Consider the following 22,496-nt stretch of genomic DNA (forward strand, 5'->3'; position numbering starts at 1 on the left):
AGTATTGTGCACTGGGTATGAATATTAACACAGAAGAGTCCGGAAGTAGGTTGTTTTCAGTCTTTATTTGAGGTAAATGAAGGTTCAGACAGAGCTGTTTCTCAGCTGAACATGGTAGTTTAATGTCTGAGGGCGCTGTGAGGAGAAAATCCAGGTGTGGAATTAAAAGCCCTTAACTGCTGGGAAACTGTGCAAACTGTTGGAAAGAAAAAAGAATGGAAAAAAAAAGAGAAAAAGACGAAAACACAAAAGTTCAGAAGAGACATAAACACCACTGGACCGCTGGCCGGCACGAATGAAACGGAAATCCCGTCCTTTCTGTGAAAGTCAATAAAAAATATCAAACATCTGAAATAAGAAAAGCTGAATACATCAAACAAACACACTCCTGACAAATAAAAAAACAAACAAAAGCAAAGTCTTTTCAGGTCTTCGTGTGTAGATAAGACTTTCATTAAAACACGTTAATGAAACATGAGAAATAAAATGTTCCCCACAGCTGTACGAATCACAGAGCACATCCTTCAACAGCAACATCAAACACATCAACAGTCCTGATAGAAAACCTGTGACTGTGAAAACTAAATGAAGCTCAGCTTACGCTCCACTTATTTATGCTTCTTCATCACAAGCGTCTCGTTCCCAGCCTCAGTCACATTTTCCTTACTCACTGCACAAACCTATCAATGGAAGTTCAAGGATACCTCTCCTTTGACTTTGACACATTAAATTTTAAACTTTTTCCCCTTAATTCTTCCATATTTATAATTTTACTTCAATTCCTCTTTTTTTAAATTCATGTTTACAAAAACATACAAATGGATTATTAATTACACTGACATATAGCTGGAGTTTTGACATGAGCACTTGGAAAAATAAATAAATGCTATGGAAGAAAACAATGTTTTTATTTCTGCATCTTCTGAAGAAAAAATTATTCTGCCACGAGAACTTTTTTGATCAACAATTTCAGCAAAACGTTAAAAGATTTATCCAGTTATACGTTAACCTCTTCTTTCTGCCATCATTCAAATGATTAAATCATCTGCTAACAAGATGGGAACACAGCTAGCTCGTATTCATTTGCTTCAGTTGCTTTATTTTTATTAGCATTATTGTGTTACTGCATAAACCTTGCCTTCTCATTACCAGCTCATCGGCTTTATTCAGAGACTGCATTAGAGTAGCTTTATCAATACTGGCCATTTTTAAGTGCCTTAAGCCTTAAGCGGGGCAGCACCAGTGCTGGTGAACTGTACTGCCGCTAATTGTTTGGTGTGTCTGTTGTTTAAAGATATCCGTGAAGTTACACGGATTAAACTTTATCTGACTGTGACATTATATAACATAAACTAAAGACAGAAAGTAAAGACAAGCAAAGGTACTGAGTATTAGCTAGCGCTAAACTAAATCTGTACGCAACCGTTAGTGGTTAGCAGAAGTCAGCACTTAGCTTAGCTACCCAGCAACTTGCTAATCTTTATTAAATTATGACATGTATTATAGAGTTTTATAAGTATATAGTAAGTATACATGATAGTGGTTGTATAATTTAGTGTCTGACAAAGTATTACATGCCAATTTTTTATCAGAAGTTCCAGTTTGCATTTTAGGCTAACAACAGCATAATGCTAATTCTTAATCAGCTGGTTAACTATGGTATTAAATGTATCTGAACTCAAAACCTTTTGTGTATTTTCTGTGTCTAAATGTAACATAAAATGCCGAGGTGCCTTGCAGTTGTCAATAGCTAAAACCTTTGTGATAAAATAATAGTAAAAATTATATTATTAACATTCATTTATATTCTCTTTTGCTAGTTTACTCACAATTTAGTTAAAATAGCATTTAAGTCTGATAAAAAACATTTTAAAAATGTATTCGTGTTATGTCACTAAAATTGTATCATATTCAAATTTTATCCTTCTAATGTCCACCAGGGTATAGAAGTATTACCCTATGGCTCTCTTAAATTATCATTACATACGTTCCTGATGGGTTTAAAGTAAAAAATGATATTGCAACAGGGTAGTCATTAATGCTCTGCTTGGCTTGCTTCAAGGCAAGTGGACGATGTCATTGAGGCTCTGTTCGTCTTTCATTTACAGTCTATGGCTCTACATCGCACACCACTCCAACTGTCATGTGAAAAACTGCCTGCAGTCATTGAAACAATATGTAATAAGTATAATATCAGGACTTGTGTTTGGTTTCCTCTCATTTTACTACAGCACATTTTAACAGCAATACATATTTTCCATGCTCGCTGGCATTGGATCACTTTGAGCTGGCGGCGACGTTTTGGACAAACACGTTCCAAAAGTGAAAAGTTTTATTTCTACTTTGTTGTTTGAGTCACTGGCACACATCTGAATTGATGCAGAGTGAACTGGAGTAAACCTGTTTAACCTTTTAAACCTTTAGAGAGACTTTGTCTCTGAAAAGGCCACCAAAAAATTCCCGGAGTCACCGGAAGCTGCTGTGTTGTCTGCCTAGGCCCTCCTGCCCCTCAGCTAGTCAGTGACTTGAGTGTTGGCAGGAGTCGCCTCTCAAGTCAACATTTTCTTTTTTAAAAAAACCCTCTTTGTTTCTCATCTCATCCTTCTTTTTCTATTTTCCCACTTGCTTTCATTGTTTTCCTAACTTGTGACATTTTTAACCCTTTCTTAACATTTGTTCTTCCTTCCCTTCTTCCATTTGTCCTTTGTATCCAGATTTCCATCCTTTTTTATTTTCTTCCTTCTCCCTTGATTTCATTCCTTCTCCTGATCCCTCCATCCTCTTCATCCATCCCTCAACAGAGACCTCGATCTCTCCTCATTCATCAAAACTTTAAATTAACTACTCCCCGACTCCTTCCTCTAACTGGTTTGATGTCCTGGAAGTCACATTCTAAACATGGCTCCTGCTGATTGCAGATGTCCCATCTCCATCTTTATCCTGATTGGTCCAGAGCCTCAGAATGATGTCACACAGGTCATCTCATCAGCCAGCTCATCCTCGTCATGGCCTGTCCTGATTGGCTCCTCATCGCTATAGAGCGCAGCTTGGTCGCTGGCAGCGTTGCTGAGAAAGCTGTGGCTCCCTGAGCCAAGAAGGTCGCTGGCAGCCGACTCCATCTCATCCACTGTCATGTGGCACGCGTCAGCGATCTCCCTCTTCGCAAATGCCACAAACTTTGGATCTCGAGCGTAAAGACCGAGGCCCTCTGAGATCAGAACCTGCGGGGAGATTAACACAACCGGGATAAATCGCTGATTCTGGACACAGAAACTGATCAGAGATCAATCAGCAGTCAGTTCTTACCGCCTCCACCAGACTGTCAGCTGACCCTCTTTTCTCAGTGAACGGTGCTCCAAGGTGAGAGGGGACTCTGAGGGTTGTGTACGCCCTGTATGGGGGCGGAGCTGCAACACAATCACGTGACACATTCAGACACGGAGCGTGACCACAGGCCGTGGACACAAACTGGCCTGGAGGCCTGCTCCCTACCCAAGAGTATGCACACAGTTTGATGGCACAAACGCACAAAGAATCTAACTACAGCACTAACTTTGGATGTTACATCTCTGCAGTTACAGCACAGCAGATACACCTGTGCAACCTGCTGTACATGTGAGCGTTCTTTAGAGAAACGTTATTGATCAAGTCGGTAAATTTTGTAATATCCTTAAAAATGACAAAAAGAGGCAGTTCTTTTTGTCAGGGGTCTACGTGTAGTGTCAAATAATCTTAAAATTTTGATGCACCTTTTCCCTCCACAAATGATATCAAAGGGCACAGACGGTTTCCCTCTGTGCCCACTCTGGTCCTCCGCTGCTCCACCACTATGTGTCCTCTGAACTTGGGCCAGCAGCATTAGCATTCAGGCCCTGCACAGGAGGCAGGCCTGTAACTGTGCCAGAGCTGCTGTCAGTTTATGCTTTGCTGACCTGCTAACTGCATCTTTCTCCCAGAGGCTGTCTGCGGTTACTGCCAGAATAACAGTTTTCACTGCCTAATTAAAAAAGAGGAGGAGGATACATTTTCAAGTTCAACTGATTTCTGAAATTCAACCTGATGCCGCAACACTGTCTAGAGTTTGTGTGTAAAAACTATCTTAGTGTGCATTTGTTCGTCCCTCTTACCTGATGCCCCTGCAGGGCCGCCGTACCAGGCTGGTCTGGGTGCCGCACCTGTCACGCTGACACCTGATGGATGAGAAAGGTGCGACTTTAAACCACAGGAACACGTTTACAGTGCGGCTAAAATCAACAAAAATGTGGTGTCCTCACCTCTTCCTGCTCCTGCCTTCTTTATTTCACCCGCAGGTCCTCCTCCTCCTCCCCAGGGTGGGCTTCCTTCCTCCTCCACCAGGATTAGAGGAGCATAGAGGAGGCGACCGCGGCGAGGGCAAGGGTTCGCCCAGGATGCCGAGGAGGCCGCCATGGAGCGACCGGAGGAGTGACGAGATTCGAAGCTGTTGAACGTTTGCTGAGGAGAGGAGAGTGTTTGATTTCACTGAAGAAGAGAGATTTGTGTGTGTGTGTGCTTGCTGTGTGTTTTACCTGTGTGCACGTGCGACGCGGCGGCGATGTCGGGTGGTAGGTCCCGGGGATCGGTAGGTCGTCGCTGCTGCCCTGCCTCCTCAGGCACTGGATGTTAAACGACGGCTTCCGACCTGATAAACAAAAAACTCATATGAGGTGTGATGATGCAGGTACGCTGCAGAGAGGATTCTGGGACATCGTGTCACCTGTGGGTGTGGCAGGAAGTAGGCGTCTTCTGGTCGTCCTCCTCCCCTCGCTGTAGCCATTACCATAGCTACTGTTGGTATAGGAGGCGTGGCCATCATAATGGTCTCTGTACAGAGGAGGCTCATCAGGATAATGTCTGCAAACACACAAAGGAAAATGAATCGGTCTAACACTATGTCGATGTGTGCCCTCCAGAAATGTCAGTCGCCTCTGAGGGTGACATCAAAGCTAACATGTACCTTTCTCTGGAGGTGATGCTGTCATTGTCTTCTTCTCTGCTGTAGTAACCCTGCTCGCCACAAGCCTCCATGTCTCCGTTCCTCCACAATCTGTCCCGTGAGTCCCTTCTACAGGTCACAGAAAGTGTCAAATTAAGTCAGGTTATTTAGAAGCATCATTAAAAACATTTAACTGTACAGCTCATAGAATAAAATGAGATAACATTAGAGCAACACAACATATTAAAATACACAAAAAGAGTAAAACCATAGAAGTAGAAAGCAGCCAGAATAAATAAAGATACTGATGGCTGCCAGTACTACCCCTCACCTCCTTCTTGAGTTATTGCCTTCACAAGATCTTCAGAAAACCTGACCTCTGACCTCAACGTCACACTTAAAGTGCACTTATGGTATCAGTTTGAAAATCCTACGTCGCCTCATTCTCGTGTTCACGCAGCTGGGTGTCCACGCTGCCCCGCGCAGTGATGACAACATGCCATCAGCCTTTTACAGCTGAGGCATAAAAATGGGTTAAAACCTTTTGGTTTTGTTGAGGTCCTGAAGGGAAGGTGCAGTTTATTCCACTATGTAGGGGCTTTTGCCATAAAGACTCCGTCAGCTCTGTGAGCTATAATGTGGACCTTAGGTCAGGTTAGGAGCATCTGCTCAGCAGACCTCAGTGGGAGTGTGCAAAGTTAAACGATGAGAGAGGTGAGGAGGTCACAACCCACAGGAGAAAGCCAATATGGTAAATTTGTAGTCTTGCTTGCATGAGCCAGTTGAGAGTGCAGCAGTGACCAAGCAGTGACAGACGACACCTGAAGGAAAACTGATCTCAATTTCTCTCTAAAGGGTTTCTTATTGATCTGTAAGGGGCTGGGGCTGCCACCACCTGGAGGGGGGGGCGGGAGACTGTAATTGGCTGTCACACCTGTAAATGCCACGTTTCCTTAGTGGTTTCCGTTGTGTGACCGCCTACCTTCGTTTGGAGTATGACGGTCTTTTGTGGCCGTGGTCCAGCAGGCCGTTCTTCACGGATGAGCGGCGGTAGGGATGTCGATTAATGGATGACCTCACGCTGTCTCCCCAGCGAAGATGTTCGTCGTGATCGCTGCCGTTTGCCATCTTGGTGAGAGACCCGACCCGGTGTATCAGACCTCCGTTAGAGACGCTGCCGTCACCCACAACACCGCCCTGACCTGCAAAAGAAGGTGAGGTGGACACACTAAGTGTCATGTAATCACAACTGTTTTCCTCATTTACATTTTAAATCCTTTTGTGTTGTTACATGATGCAGCCTGATGATAACGAATTAACTGGTCATTTACCAGTAGGTGTCAGTAAAGAGCCACGTCGATCTTTCTCTGCATAACCATTTTCAGCCTGCAGACAAAATACAAACTTAATCTCTTTTAAAGGCCCATTCAAGTATTTTCTAAAAAGAAAAAGTTGAGAAGTTTGTCAGACGCTTAAGTGTGTAAATCTGAATAAAGACCTTATATGCAGCATTCTCCTCCATCTCCTCGTCCTCCATCATGGCCTCCTCCTCCTCCTCCAGGTCTTCGTTCAGAGCCAGGCGCATCTCTGGACCCAGATCCTGCAGAGTCTTCAGACCAGCTTTACAGAGCTACACGGAAACACAAAAAAAAAATGCATGAAGACATACTTGTTGTAACAGCATCATACACAAATACACATCCCAGTTTCTTTCCTAAAGGCATCTTCAAGCTTTGGTTGGACTCTAATTCAGTTTAAGAGCTCTTTCTCAAAAGCATCACAACTGACGACCGAATTAATGAGTGACTCTGAGCACTCCTCAGGTGATGGGAGAACAGAGATGAAGGATAAAATATAAACAAACAAAAACAAGACTGGTACAGACCTCAGCTTCATCCATGGACCCTGTATCTAAATTTTCTCTTGGAGCTTTCCCATCCATCCATCATCGTGTAATTATTCCAAATTGTGTTAGCAAGCGAAACAGGTATTGCAGATGTGCTTTCCCCAGCAACATTTTCAAGATCTTCCTGAGGTGCTCCCAGGCTTAGAGGAGCTATATAATCTCTCGGGCGACCTCTGGGTCTTCTCAAGTGTCTCCACCAAGTTGGGCATGTCTGGAAAACCTCCAAAGATGTCCAAGAGGAATTTTTATCAGATACTCGCACCACCTGAATTTACTGAATTTCCCGGAGGAACCCACCCGAGGGATTAATAAAGTTTCATTTAATCTAATCACCTCAACTGGGTTCTTTCTATTTCAAGGAGCAGCAATTATATTCCAAGCTACCTATGGATGTCTTAGCTCCTCACCTCATCTCTAAAGTTGACCGAGCCACCCTACACACGAAACTCATTTCAGCCACTTTTATCCTCAGCGTTATTTTTTTAACTACCCACATCTCATGATGGTAGGTCAGTGCTGGGATGCAGATCAACTGTTAAACTGGAAACTTTGCCCTCCAGTTCAGCGCTCTCTTCAGCAGGAAATGAACATCACAAACTCTTGGGTTAATCTCATGCTTTACCTTCACATTACTCACAAACAAGACCCCAGGACATTTAAACTCTGTTGTTTGGAGCTTTGGTTTCTTCAGTCATTAAAAAAGAACAAAAACATGTTGGGTTACTGCTGCCTGTCTTATATGGCCTGATACTGTTGGTCTGCATCTTGCCGCTTTGCAGTCTTTTGTCAGTAAATAAACAGACAGACCTGGACAGCAGACTGGTTGGGTGAGTCGTTCTCTCCGGTCAGATCTCCCTTTTCTTTCCTCCTCCTGAACTTCCTGAAGTAGTCTTGGATGAGGAAAGTGGCATAAAACTTCCCAACAGTTACTTCCTCCTCTGTGGATGGAGAAGAGAGAGTTCAGTCTGCAGTACTCCTGCTGAGACTTGCAGTAACAGTACTACCTCGTCGTGTGAGCAGCAAGAGTACCTTCATGTGGCGGTATGACTTCGTCCAAAAGTTTTGGCTTCATTCTCTTCCAGATCTTCTTGATGATCACCCTCAGCTCTTCGTTCTCCTGCTCAGGGATACCTGGCAAGAGGTAAATCCGATAAAAGTTATGGCTAGGCTACTGTGTTTACAGGCTTGTGGCTTATTAACAGGGACTCATTTCTATTTTTGTATTGATTCAATGATTAAGAACTCAATAAACAGAGAGAACAGAGAAGCTAAAAGATGACCAATAAATCAATTTCACTATTTAAAATTACTGCATAACAGCATCCTTTATGAAGATACACTTTCATTTATTTAATTTAGTCTGCAAAGCAAACAGCTTCTGCAACTTTGAATTAGTCCATAGAGAGATGAAGTTTTGCTGTCACAATGCCTAAACTGCGACACAATGATTCAGATCTGTGTCTGTTTGGTTTATTGTCACATTCCAGAAAGATTTATGTAAGTTTATATGCAGATGAGTCTCTGATTTATGTTATAAATTTGATTATCAGTTACAGAGAAGTTTCTGACTCCCTCTTAGCTGCTGCTAGTTTATAAATGCATTAGTAGCTGTCCAGTATGGATTTGCAGATAGTAAAGCTATAAAACCTAAAGGTTTTCCTGAATAATGGCAACCTTTTAATGCTGTGGCAGAAAAGGAAAGAGGAGCCATGATTTCCTGAAGTCTTTAATTTGTCCAGGATCACTCCTGTGTGTTTATAGCAGCTCCTGTAAAGACATATCACATACCTTCGGTCTTGATTTTAAGGGCAGTGCGAACCAGAGCAAATAACGTGGCGTTGAAGGTCACCATCCCATCAGCATTCAGAGGCATGTTCATCGCTACCAGACGCTGAGATGGTTAAAAATAGCTCCCAGTTAAATTAAGTCTCTTGAATCCAAGCTTATAACCTTTTGAACAGCAGCTACAGCACACAGTGTGTGACTATTTTACCTTGCAGGCAACTCTGTGAGGACAAAGCTTCCCAAAACCCAGAGGAGGCTGAATCCTTCTCAGCATAGCAACAACGTCCAGGTGTTTTATCCGACCTCTGAGAACAAAGAACAATCAGGAATTTTATGATCATCTCTCCACCTGGAACTTTATTCACTTTTCCTCCTGATTTAGGTCAATGAACACTGGAAAAAAATAATCCACTTTTCTCCCCAACATCAAAAAGTTAGATGAAACTGCAGGGTAGTGAGCCCAGAGCATGGCTGCAGATTAAATCCCAGCTCAATTTATTATCTTTCCAGTTTCAATTTGCTTGACTGCTATGAAATTTAAATCACATGAAAACTTTTATATGTTTTGTGCGTCTGATACAGAAAAATATATGACAGAGTATATACTGCATTTGAGAAAAAGACATTTTATGGAGTGTAATCGAGGGATCTGTGTGTGTGTGTCTGGACAACTAGTTATTTAACCAGGTGTTTTAGCAGGAGCAGGAGTTTCTATTCTCACCAAAGGAATTATTATTAACTAAAGCTAAAATAAAAAATAAAAAATAAATTAAAAACATGAAGAAAAAAACACTAAATTATCCTGGGTATATGTGGACCACGGATCATCTTACTTGGCCTCTGGATCATATTCTGACCAGATCCTCTTGAACTCATCCAAATGATGTGGCCCCAGAATCGACCAATCACGTGTCAGGTAGTCAAAGTTGTCCATAATGACAGCAACAAACAGGTTGATAATCTGAAGCAGAAGAAACAAGTATATTCAAAGGTATTTAGTTACATTTTAAATGCACATATATATACTCAATTGCCACTTTATTAAGCACACCTTGAACATCTGTCTTCATGCAGCTAATAATGTTCAGTGTTTAGAAATGTCAGCCGTGAATAAAATAACTTATTATCTAAATCAAAGTCAAAAGTGTCTCTAATATTTGTGCTCCTATGTGCATCAGCAGTCTGCTCATATTTTCCTTCTGATTAACTATTATGTCAGAATTTCATTAAAGATATGTGTGATTAAAAAATGTGTGTGAGTGTGTGTCCTGACCAGGAAAGCACACAGCATAAAGAAGCTGATGAAATAAACAATGGCGAAGTTGCTGCCGCAGCTGAACTCCTCCCCTGGTTCGTAGTCTGACTCGGGGTCGCAGCGTTTACCTGGAAGACTGGCTAACATGATCTCCTGCCACGCCTCACCGGTAGCACACCTGCACAAACACACACAAAAAAACTTGAAAATAATAAATTCTCAGTCCTGCCGTGGGAGAACTGCTGGTGCTTAGAAAATCTGAAAGAAGCAAAGGACCCAGAGTAGATCCCTGTGGGACACCAGGGGTGATTTAGCGAGTTTTTGAAAGAATGAAAACAGACTTGAGCACTCTTGAGCACTTGAAATGAAGGTACTGGACTTCTTTTTGGTTCGTGATGTTTCACCTCTTATGCACGAGGCTTTCCTGTGCATTCAGTGAAGAACCTCAGACAACAACCACGGAGAAGCAGAATAACATCGATCCATTCTCTTCTGCTTATCCTTGTCAGGGTTGTGGGGGGACTGGACCCTATCCCAGCTCTCTTAGGGCGAGAGGCAGGGTACACCCTGGTGTACCAGGTCACCAGTCTGTTGTAGGGCTAACACAGTGACAGACAACCATTCACACTCACGTTCACACCTGTGGTAATTTAGAGTTAACCTAACCCCACTAACTGCATGTCGTTGGAATGTGGGAAGAAGTCAGACTACCCGGGGAGAAACCACGCAAACACAGGAAGAACATGCAAACTCCAGAAAGACCCGGCCTGATGGTGGAATTGAACTTAGGACCTTCTTGCTGTGAGGCAACAGTGGTGGGACCAGAGGTGGTGTCTTATGGCACCATCTATCAGCCATCTATAATACAGTCTTGCAGTCCCTTCCCAGGCGATGCAGTCACCTGACCTCAACATCCCACATAATAGTAGGACGAGACAATGACTCAGAGAATTCAAACCCTGGCCAGTGTGACAGTATTGGCCCACAGTTTGCTTCACACCTTGGCTCATGGGACCCTTCACAGCTCACATGAGTAATAGTGGGATTAATAGTGGGTGAAAGACTCAGTACAAGCTCCAAAATGGCAACCGCACTAGGGGCTAAATAGCTCGGGCTCAACATTAGCAGCTTAAGAAGAAGCCTCTTAGATGAGAGGTGAAATTTCTTCACAAGCCAAAAATACAAGCACTCAAGAATCTACACAGACATAAAAGCAGCAGGAGGAGCATCTGACCTGAAGAGGAGGAGAACAGCCTGAGGAAATGTCTGGAAGTTGTTGTTTCTGTTGATCTGAGTGTAATCCTGCATCGCTATCTTCCCAAATGTCTGACAAATGGAGACGAGCAGAAGAAAAAAGTCAGCAGCTTTAGCATGTCCTTATTGTGACAGCCTTCCAGTGTTGTTAACGGTGACTGTTTGGATTGAAATGAGCGGCCAATTTACAAAATATTTAACTTCAATTTCTTTCCTAACTTAAAGGGGTTGACACCCACAGAGATTTTGCAAGGAGACACTAACAACTGAAGTAAAGGCACAAAGAATTAAAGTTGACCAAATCAGATTCAAGTGGGCAAAACAAACTGTTCAAAGATTTTTTTTAGTGTTGTAAAATGTTTGATATAAATAAATTAAGTCAGAATGACCCTGCAGGTTTACTGTGTGTAAACTTACCTGCATGCCGATGACAGCGTAGATGAAGAAGATCATGGCAATAAGTAGAGCAACGTATGGCAAAGCCTGCAGAGAGACAGGAACAAATTAGAGTCTCTTTGCTGAACAAGGCAGCAGAACTGCAACAAAACACTGCATTATAAAATATAAGATGGGAGCTGTGGCTACTGAACAATGGGCAACATTAAAGAAACAAGAGCTTTAAACCACCATTAAGCCAGACTTCAGCCAGAACTCGATGCAGATTGACCTTGTGGCCATTAAGAAATGCCACATCTTCTTTCCAGACAACGTCCTCGCTTACCTGCAGCGATTTGATGAAAGTCCACAGGAGTGTACGAATGCCCTCCCCTTTACTCAGCAGCTTGACCAATCGCATTACTCGAAACAGCCGGAAGAAGGTGATAGACACCCTGGAGCTGTCCTCTCCACTCTGAAAACACAGAAAAGTTTGCAGATGTGATAAAAACATGTGTTAATACACTCACACAAAAAACGACTGGCTGTTGTTTTAGAGCTGCAGGATCCTCCAGGCTGAGCTGAAAGCTGCACAAAAGGGTGAAGTTAATTTGACCTGCATTTAAAGTAGTTTCAAAGGAAGAGGAGTCTTGAACATCTGAAAGGAAAAACAACACTTCTGTCAAGTCCCCCAACACAAAGTATTCAACCCAAATCTGCTGCACCACTTTCCAAGTAGTTTTATTAATTCATTTTAAATTTTCTAAACAATGAAACTTGTCTAAAGTGGGACGATTTATATTACTTCAGCAAGTCACGCTACAGTTACCCATGTTTTTGATGCTACCTGTTGTTAACAATGGGAGAAAAATCACAGCCACAGCAATGATACAATAAAAAGATAAATATCACTGAGTAAATGGGTCAGACTTTTACTAACAGTAAAAGAAAAATGCTTCAGCAGCTGCAACAGTGCTCAGGAGTTAACCTGAGGACAGCGGCTGAAAAACAAATGATTTAATTAAAAACAGCTCACATGTCCTATGTGGAGAAAATTACAGACTGTGATCTGCTTTCTCAGAATTAATTGTTCTATATAATAAATGATGTTGTTATTGCAAAATTGTACATAGTTTTTTCACTGTGTGGATGCTCATATGGACCCTGCTGCTGTAGTCACCCCTCTGATGCTGCAAATATTTAATAAATTCAGAGTTAAAGGCTTGCCCAGCTTAAAGTTCTGGTTATCATTTTATCAAACCAGGATTGCATTCATGATCTCACCTCTAACCTCAGGTCAGGTGAGTGTTTGCACACCAGGATTACAGGCTGCAGGGTAAATGAAACAGCATCACAGAGCAAGAGGGAGTGGGCACCATAATAATTTGTGTTATTGTGTCAGTTATAATGAGATACAATAAAGAGAACTGTTCTAAATCCAATTCAAGACAGAAACGTCACAAATACTCACGCTGAACTCAGTGACAACGATGTCGACCACACTGCCGACCACAATCAGAGCATCAAACGAGTTCCAGGCATCAACAAAGTAATGCTGGAAAAAAGCAAAACAACATTTAGTGAAACTAATTATCCCTGATCTCAGTTCATTTCTGTTTATATAAACCCTTAATCTTAATTGTCACATATGAGTTTAATAACACGGTAAACAGAAAAAGGAAAACTATCTACACTAAAGAGCTTTGAAAACATATCCAAGAATATGTAGTTATTAACAGGAAGACTTTCCGTGTGTAGCGGATGTATGGAGATCTTTGAAGAGATACGCTTGGTTTCCTCACCCTTATTCTGAGAGCTGCCAGCTTGAGCAGCATCTCCAAAGTGAAGAGTCCAGTGAACACCATGTTGAGGATGTCCATGATGTAGCTGAAGGTTTTGGACTGTTCATAGTGCTGCAGGAGACACGGAAAGTTAGACAGATTAGGTTTTAGTCAAGAGGAAAAAAACAGAGAAGAAACTGAAATATTACGAACCTGAATGGCCAGAGTGACGGTGTTGAGAAGGATCAGGACAAACATGACGTATTCAAATCCTGTCGAGTTGATGATGGACCAGAACTTATACTGAACCGGATTCTTCGGGATGTAAAGCTTCAGCGGCTGAGCCTTCAGAGCGTACTCCACACACTGACGCTGGAGAGGGCACGAGAGCATTAACAGTACTGCAACAACGCAGCTAAACAAAAAAACAAACAAAATTATGATAAAAAATATGCTGGGACTGTAAAAAAATAGTTTTAACTAAAATTACTTTGGTAAAAGAAAATTAAGGGAACACTTCAATGACTTCAACGACTTGTGATTTTAACTCACTGTTGTTCCATAATTTATGTGAAATATTTTATTCATCAAGATGTGAACAAAATCTGTTGATGATTAAAAATATATTTTTAAAACAACTGCATAAGAAACCCCGCTCCTATGTTTACAGTGAAAGTAACATAAAAATAAATAAATAGAAAATAAACAGAAGATGGAACAACAAAAACACCCTATAACTGATATTCTTATGATAAATCAAATACAATGTTTTTTTGCAAGATTAAGAGTTTCTAAAATTAATATTTAAAAACATTAAATAACCAAAATTAATAAAGGAATAAATAAATAAATTATTAATGACATAAAAATTTAGATTTATCAACTATGGCAACCTGTTACCTTTGGATTTGAACACCTTTGAACGTACTTACTTTGATCATTATTGTTTTTAACCTATACGATGACTGTGACACTGATTCGTTTGGGTCCAGACTGACAGCTGGGTTTACCTGGTTCTTGTCCAGCTCACAGTTCTTATATTCTTGCTCTCCCTGTTCTCTGAAGGTGATGATGACAAAACCCACAAAGATGTTCATCATGAAGAAGGCGATGATGATGATATAGACGATGAAGAAGATGGAAATCTCCACCCGGTAATTGTAGATGGGACCAGAGTTCTCGCCGTTGGCGTCGATGGCTTTGTAGAGCAGACTGAAGACAGATGGGTTAAAATGTCAGAGTTGGTTCCCCACAAACAGTTAAAAAAAACCAAAAACTGAGCACTCACGCGGGCCAGCCCTCAAAGGTGGACACGGTGAAGAGCGCCATCATCCCCATCAAGACGTTATCAAAGTTAAAGTCACTGTTCATCCAGATTCTCTCTCTGACCATCGGATGGCTCACGTCTCCATCTTTGTACACCACGAAGGTCCCTCTGAACACACACATCACATTTCATCAGAAGACGCTGACTTAAAGTCATGTGCCGGATATTTAATTATGAAGTGAACATGGCGCCCTAAACATTCCATAAACCTTCAAACCGAGTATTCACCTGACATTCAACCATTGAGGGGACTCACCTTTGGCCACACAGTGTGACGGTCTTATGTTCAACCAACATGAGTAAACAAGTCCAGTCGAGTCACGGAAACAAGAAACTGAACAATACACTGTATATAAAAGATGGACACAACCACTATGACATCACCACGTTCCTGTTATGAATGTTTGACCTGCTGCCATTTTGGCGTTTTGAAATGGCGTTGGTGTACGAGGGGAGGATCTGACTGTGAAACAAAGGACACTGTAGGCTCATTTCTTACCGACTTGTGATTGATAAATCGTTTTCTAATGAACACATCTTGAATAATTTTTCTTTTTACTATCATGTACAAAATTAAGTCATGTTTTATTTATAAGACCTCACAAAAAGTGACTGAACCCACAAACTCATCAGGAAAGTGTTCACTGAAGAGAAAGGAGACAAGGCCGTTTCTTCCACACAATCGGAATTCTTTCTGCAACTAGATAAGTCCCTCCAGCCCAAACTTCTGTCCATTAGGGGGAAAAAAGCATGTTTTAAGGCACAGGTGTCAAACTCCAGGCCTCCAGAGCCGGTGTCCTGCAGGTTTTAGATGTGTCCTTGATCCAACACAGCTGATTTAAATGGCTAAATGACCTCCTCAACATGTCATGAAGTTCTCCAGAGGCCTGGTAATGAACTAATCATTTGATTCAGGTGTGTTGACCCAGGGTGAGATCTAAAGCCTGCAGGACACCGGCCCTCGAGGCTGGAGTTCGACACCCCTGTTTTAAGGCATTTCAAGCCTAGCTCGACGTTTTAGACCTGGAAGCCACGATTGATATTCATCTCGGCTGCAAACCAAGTATTGTTTTTACAAAAAAGACATAAAATCTTATCTCAAGTTGTGACATCGATAGTTAGAATCAGAATCAAATTAAAATGAAATTGCACTAAACTGAGTGGCAACTTTAAACATCAGAAACAAAGTATAACTCTAAGATACAGACTTAGATTTTATAAATCATTGGAATTGAATACAAATCAGAGGATTACCTCCGGAGTGAAATAAAATTAGATTGTTTATTGTTGTTGAAGTTGAATGTCAGTATTTAAAACACAAGCTGGCTTCAGTTTTGAACAATTTAAATAATGAAAACTCACTTGCACTGTTCGGGGGTGTGTTTGGCTTCATCGGTGCAGCGGTAAAATTTACCCTGAAATTCAAAACACACAGATTGGACCACAAACACAAACACTGTGCTGACGTTTAGTCACAGCTTTAAGACTTCAAAAATATGAACAGAGACTTGGAGCAGAACGCAATAATGCTACAGTGTCTTTATTGTTCGATGCACTGTAAATATAGGACACACGATAAATACTTTTTTGTGTTTGAGGTTATGTTTTAGAAGGTTTTTTTAACATCCATTTCTCTGGTTTGTTTTTGTTTGTTTGTTTATCGAATATGTGAAAATGTTTCATTTCCTGTTTTGCCATATCTGACTGTTTTTCTTTACTTTGGTGGCCCTTTGATGGCTCTGGAAATTCAGAATCAGGGTCAGTGTTGTCCTGATAAACAGTGTACATTTATAAAACACACTCTATTTTCTCCCCTTCTGCCCAATGAAACACTTTTACTCCTCAGAATACTCGGAAGTTTTTCCAAAAATGTGTCCAGTGTGTAAGTAGACGTTCTCAGCCTCACTTTGAAGAGCTGGACTCCAATACAGGCGAACATGAACTGCAGCAGGGTCGTGACAATCATGATGTTTCCGATGGTCCTGATGGCCACAAACACACACTGGACCACATGCTGCGCGACAAAAACAAACAAACACAAAGTCAGGGGGTATTTTTAAAATAACACAGCACAATGCCTGGTACACGCCTACAACCCTCAATATGTACCATCGCTACTCCCCACTGACCCCTTTGACTAGGCTTTTGTACGCCCCACATTAAGTGAACATATCATTGTACTGTGTAATGTTACCTTGAGTCCTTTGGCCCTGTTGATGGCCCTCAGAGGTCGGAGCACCCTGAGGACCCTGAGGATTTTCACCACTGAGATGGCACTGGAGCTGCAGAGGCACACGCACACATTTACACACCTCAGTTTGTTTAAACACACTTACATCAAAACAGTCTCTGTCCTTAAATACAGTCCAAACACATACAGCAAACCATGCATGAGACAAAGACTGAAACAAACAGGAAAGTCAGAATGTATGTTGTTTGGATACTGACTGCAGGAAGAAGGAGACCAAAGAGACGCTGACGACCAGGAGATCCAACAAGTTAAACCAGTTCCTGCAGAACGAGCCCTGATGGAGGAACGCTCCGTGGACCGTCATCTGTGAATGAGAGAACATGTTGGCAATGCAAGACAATCAAAAGAGGGAGATGAGGGCCTGGGTGAGTTATTTCATTGAGCTGAAGGCAATATTTACCTTTAACAGAATCTCCACAGTGAAGATGGAGGTAAAGGCGTAGTCTGCATAGCCCAGAATCTGAACACAGAGGTTGAAAACAAACCAGACTGAGGTCCAACATTTCAATTTTTTTCTTCAGAATCCAGAAATAACTTTCCACCAGTGAGTCAGGATAACGTGTGCAGATTAAAGCAGGTGCAGCTGACACATTTGCTTTTCATTTATTAGCATTTTAGCATTTTCTTTTAAATAAGATATTTTTATGTGGGCTTTTGTGATGTAACTGAGGCTGTGGATGGTGAAGTAGCTGCTGTGTTAGAGGCTTAAAGGCAGCCAAAATAAAGTAATAGATAAAAATATTGATAGCAAACTGTGAGATTAAATTATTTTCAAAACAGTTTCTGGTTGCGATAATAACATCCTGCTCTATAAAATAAATAAATAAATAAATCAAGAAAAAAGTCCAAGAAACAGTTGAAGCAGCAGCTCAATGAGACACATTCAGTTTTCACTCAGATGACGACAGAGAGGCACACAGCAGAGACCTAAGTCCTGAACAAGTTTTAATTTAATTTGGCAGAAAGTTCAGCAACTCTGCCCCGTAAAACCAAGTGTATCATATTTCATACATGAGTTGGTGGTGGCTTTATCCTTCTTTCAATTGCCTTGTGGGATTTTTCAGCATCTCAAGCTTGGTTTGGCTGCTATTGTGGAGCCTGTGCTACAGTCGCTCTACTGTAGGATCGAACTGCACAGTTTGCCCTTTGCTCTCTGCACACATCAGCAACTCCTGAGGTCATCGCTGGTTTTACTCGTTGTTCATCTTAAACTGCTTTTGGTACAGTAGGTATGAACCACTGGACAGGACCTGCTGTTTCAGATACCATGCAGCCATCACGTGCCACTTTGGGCGTCAACAGTCACTTGAACCCTTGTGCTGCCATTTTTCCTCCTTCAGTGCATTAACGTTCATCTTTCCTTCCTATTCAGTTCCTTCATGTAGCCCAACACCTGTCACTGGTTTTATGATGGTGGGAGTTTAAAGCGGAGAAGTCTGCATATCAAGAAAAAAGATGTTTAACTACCTTAGCTCATCTACACAGAACTCAAAAGTCCTTGAGAAGGTTCATGGTGTCATTTTAGCTCAGAAACAGAAGCAAAGTGCTTGAGCTCATTTTCGGTTTGCTGAAGACGGTTAAAACACAATCAATGAGAAATGCGCACTGTTCGTAAGGACGGCAGCCGAGAGGCTCGTTAATTAATTCAAGATAGAACCAAAATGTATAATTTGCACAGTTTCGTAGAGAACAGAGGAGGCAAACACAGGGTTAACGCTCAGTATGAGCAGGTCTGATTGTATGTTTGAAGTAATTTCCTCCCTCAGCTGTTGTGAATTGCTACTTCTTGCATGAAGCCAGCTGCTGCTCTGCATGTGAGTGTTTAAGTTTGTGTGTCTGCGCACACACACACACACACACACACACACACACACACACACACACACACACACACACACACACACACACACACACACACTGTGAGTATTCAGGATCTGACAGTGAACTGGTGATTTTCTGCCTCCATGTGTTTCCATGTGTTTCCCTCTTTAACCCGGTTAGGCACTGACCCACTTCTGCAGTGTAATCTGCTGAGGCCCCGCCCCCAGCGCAGACCACAGAGGGTTGGCACAGGATTGGATCAGCTGGAGGGATGCTGTGCTCTGCTGCGATTGGTTGCTTGGCTATCAGGTAACTTGGTGATGGTGAAAGTGGTGCGGTGGCTGACATGGTGGTTTGTCTTATTTCACCCAGACAGGCAGAATAAATACGTTTCAAGAAGGCCTGGAACTAAGAGTACGCTGGCTTTAGTCATCCTAGTGGTGGTCCCAAGCCTGGATAATGGAGGCATGTTAGGTCAGGAGGGGGTATTGGGAACAAAATCTTTGCCAAATCAAGAATGGGGATCATCAAGAATCAGATTGGTCCAGAACTATGGATGCTGAGCTACTACTGGCTGAAGACAAAGGAAGAGGAGAGGTGGAAGGCATATTAGGAGGCAGCGAGAGAGAAAGCAAGGTAGGAGTGTTGAAGTAAGAGTAGGGACTTCAAATGTAGGATCTATTATTGATAAAGGGAGAGAGCTGGCTGATGACTCATAGAAGGAAAAGATAAATTGTATTTGCAGGAGGCCAGAAGCATCGGAGGTGGATTCAAACTGATCAACCACGGTGTAGACAGGACAGTGTTGCGGAGGTGAAGATGGTGTCAGACAGGATCACAAGTTTGAAGCTGAAAATCAAACAGGTGATGCTGATGTTGTCGGTGTGTACGCCCCACAGGTTGGATGGGAGTTAAAAGAGAAAGAGAAATTCTGCAGTAATTTGGATGAAGAGGTAAAGTGTGTCCCCAAAGGTACTCAGCCCTCTGTGAGTAACTTCAGATCTCACAATATAGACTCACATTGTTCCTGAAGGAGTGGGCTCTGATTGGATCCTCGGCAGCCAATGAGCAGCTGCTGAGGATGATGAAGACGAGGATGAGGTTGGTGAAGATGTGGTGATGGATCAGAGTGTGGCAGGCCACACGGATACTGCAGACGGAGACAAAGAGTTAGTGTTAGAGGCTTCACGTCCCAGCATGAAGGATACTAGAACTTCAATCACAAAAGCTGGAACACAGACTCTGGGTAAAGTTAACCACACAGCAAAACACATTATGTCTAAAATAACCACATCAACAAGCTAAAAAACTCCTAGAAATGATGCCAGAAAATCTAACTTTATGTAAATATTACTTAAAGGGAACAACAATAACACATGACTCAAACATATTTGTGGGATTGTTATTGTTCATCCTGTAGAGGTGTTAGACGGCGTGATGCACGCGCATGTGTCGACACACTCACGGGTTTGTCTTGCTGAGGCAGAAGAAGGCGCTTCCTTCTGGGATCGGGAGAATCTTCTCTTTAGGAGGAGCAAGATCGGCCATCTTTAACTGGACTCCTCCCTCTGAGAAAGGAGAAAGGAAAGTGAATGATCCGAGGGTGATGGTTTTAGCTTTTAGAACATCCATCATTTCAGTGATTGAGAGCTGGATAGTTGCATGTTATGGTACTGATATTTAAATATTCATACATTGAGCCTCTGTTTTCATCACCTTTAAAGTCTCTGATAGCAGCTTCCTGGTTCATCACTTGAAGCTCCTGTGTTACTGTTCTTGTTAACATATTCTCAGACATTTGTCATATTGATTATATTACACTCGTGTTTTATTTACTGATTATTGGAGGGATTATTGTAAAGCTAAAAATAAAAATACAGCAATATGTATTCATCCAGAAAAAAGGTTTGTTTTGCACTTAACTAGAGCTGCATCATTGTCATAGAAAAAACCCCATGATGCAGCACTGTCTCCATGCTGAACTGGAGATGCTTGTCCACGCCTTTATCTCCTCCCGGTTAGACTGTTGTAAATCACTCTTTTCCTGTCTGTTTAAGGCTTCCTTAAATCGCCTCCAAGTGGTCCAAAATGCTGCAGGCTTTTAACCCACAGTAATAAAGTCTCCCATATCACTCCCATGTTAAAATCCTTGCACTGGCTTCCAGTTGGGTACAGATTTAAGTTTAAAATCCTCACTTTTACCTATATCGCTGAGCTTCTCCAACCTTACTCTCCAAAGCGGATTCTTAGATCCACTGATAGCGGTCTTCTGTCTGTTCCACGGACCCGTTTAAAAACGAAGCAGCATCGTGCTTTTCAAAGCCTGGCTCCAATACTGTGGAACAGTTTACCTCCCCCGCTACGCACCATCGACTCTGTGGCTTCTTTTAAAAAACAGCTTAAAACACATTTGTTTAAACAGGCATTTGGGTAATGTTCGTGTGAAATATGTTGTTTTACTTTATATGTTTTTATACTCCCATGTAAAGCACTCTGTAATAGCTTCTTGTCTTAAAAAGTGCTATATAAATAAATTTTACTTTTACTTACTTACATAAAAAACACGACATCAAATGTAAACAAGCTGTTTTCTTTGAAAATAGATTTTTCACCAAATAAATATCAGTTCATGTCATTGGAAGAAATGCTGGGACCTGGACTGGACAGACAGAGTGAGTCAGGCAGCTTGATTGGTGGATCTCCCGTCTCCTCTTTGTCTGATTGGTGGATCTAGTTTTATAACTTGTCCCACATATTTTTAATCTACCTTCCTAATGTTTCAGCAGAGGTCTCAGCAGCCTGTTGACTCACACTACAGACAGCCGACTGTGTGCAGGAGGGTGTTCGGTCCTCTTTGGGCACCTTTACAGCGAATTCTCGCACAACTTGCAACTTAAATAAATGATAAATAAATCAATACTATATCTTCCCTCTATCCAGGATCCAGCTACCTTTTAAACTGGTATTAAATAGCACTTAAATCTCCTCCAGTAATCTGATTTAAAACTGTAAATTTGTCAAAGAACCACTAAAAATGGGTATCTTGTTGTCCCTGTGTCTTTCACATAGGACTTTCTCTAAAATGGTTCCTTAAAGATCTCTTTAAAAAGCCTCAGTGGGGAGTAAACTAATGTTCTTTGATTGCGCTGTGAAGCTTGTGACTTTTCTTGTTTACAGTCGTTTCTGAGTTATCATCCAATTAAAATGGTGAATTTAGTTTTCCTGTCACTTCAGCGTCACATCTTCTCGGCTAAACTTGAAATGTGGCGATGGGCTCAGCCGAGGACTGACCTTCATCTCCTTCAGGAAGCTCCTCTTCCTCTTCATACTCAGTGTCTTCATCAACATCGACCTGAAAAGACAAACAACCCTCAAAGAAAAAGATCGCTGATAGTTAACTGAAACATTACAGTCGGAGTTTGATGTTCACCTTCACTTCTTCTTCTGTAGCTTCCTCCTCTGCTCCCTCCTCCTTCTTACTGAAGACACAAATACAACAGTGCAGTCAGAAGTCAACAACTAGCTTTTATTTCTTCCTCCCCTCTTTCCTTTTGTCCTCCGTCCATCACTTACTCTTTTTTCTTGTCATCACTGTCTCCTCCTGCCAGGTTGTCCACGGCGATAGCCAAGAAGACGTTGAGCAGGATGTCTGATGCTCGTTAAGGATGCTGATGTTTTCACAGGTTACTACTCATAAAACAACAAAGATGATCTTCACCTTGAGCACAATCACTCAATAGGAGATCATTGTTTCACTAAAACTCAAGGAGGGGTATTAAGTATTGTG

General features: G+C 41.8%; 1 protein-coding gene across 1 annotated transcript in view; it reads right to left on the reverse strand.

Moving 5' to 3' along the window:
- Positions 1-2,623: 2,623 nt before the first annotated feature.
- cacna1fb (calcium channel, voltage-dependent, L type, alpha 1F subunit) overlaps positions 2,624-22,496 on the reverse strand; it is a 31,099-nt gene continuing 11,226 nt past the window's right edge. Inside the window, 34 exon segments of the mRNA XM_013914621.1 lie at positions 2,624-3,221; positions 3,307-3,407; positions 4,128-4,190; positions 4,275-4,473; positions 4,548-4,660; positions 4,736-4,872; positions 4,976-5,083; positions 5,937-6,156; positions 6,286-6,340; positions 6,453-6,584; positions 7,668-7,798; positions 7,890-7,991; positions 8,649-8,751; positions 8,854-8,950; positions 9,479-9,606; positions 9,919-10,078; positions 11,135-11,226; positions 11,572-11,637; positions 11,876-12,004; positions 13,001-13,084; positions 13,332-13,442; positions 13,524-13,682; positions 14,321-14,522; positions 14,599-14,745; positions 16,000-16,052; positions 16,544-16,651; positions 16,832-16,919; positions 17,086-17,192; positions 17,289-17,348; positions 19,730-19,859; positions 20,175-20,277; positions 22,001-22,061; positions 22,140-22,188; positions 22,283-22,358. Coding sequence (XP_013770075.1) covers positions 2,958-3,221; positions 3,307-3,407; positions 4,128-4,190; positions 4,275-4,473; positions 4,548-4,660; positions 4,736-4,872; positions 4,976-5,083; positions 5,937-6,156; positions 6,286-6,340; positions 6,453-6,584; positions 7,668-7,798; positions 7,890-7,991; positions 8,649-8,751; positions 8,854-8,950; positions 9,479-9,606; positions 9,919-10,078; positions 11,135-11,226; positions 11,572-11,637; positions 11,876-12,004; positions 13,001-13,084; positions 13,332-13,442; positions 13,524-13,682; positions 14,321-14,522; positions 14,599-14,745; positions 16,000-16,052; positions 16,544-16,651; positions 16,832-16,919; positions 17,086-17,192; positions 17,289-17,348; positions 19,730-19,859; positions 20,175-20,277; positions 22,001-22,061; positions 22,140-22,188; positions 22,283-22,358 — 3,938 coding nt within the window. The 3' untranslated portion in view covers positions 2,624-2,957.

The sequence above is a fragment of the Pundamilia nyererei genome, unplaced genomic scaffold, assembly GCF_000239375.1.
Source record: "Pundamilia nyererei isolate P.nyererei 1_Seehausen unplaced genomic scaffold, PunNye1.0 scaffold00210, whole genome shotgun sequence".
NCBI classification, from domain to species: Eukaryota; Metazoa; Chordata; class Actinopteri; order Cichliformes; family Cichlidae; genus Pundamilia; species Pundamilia nyererei.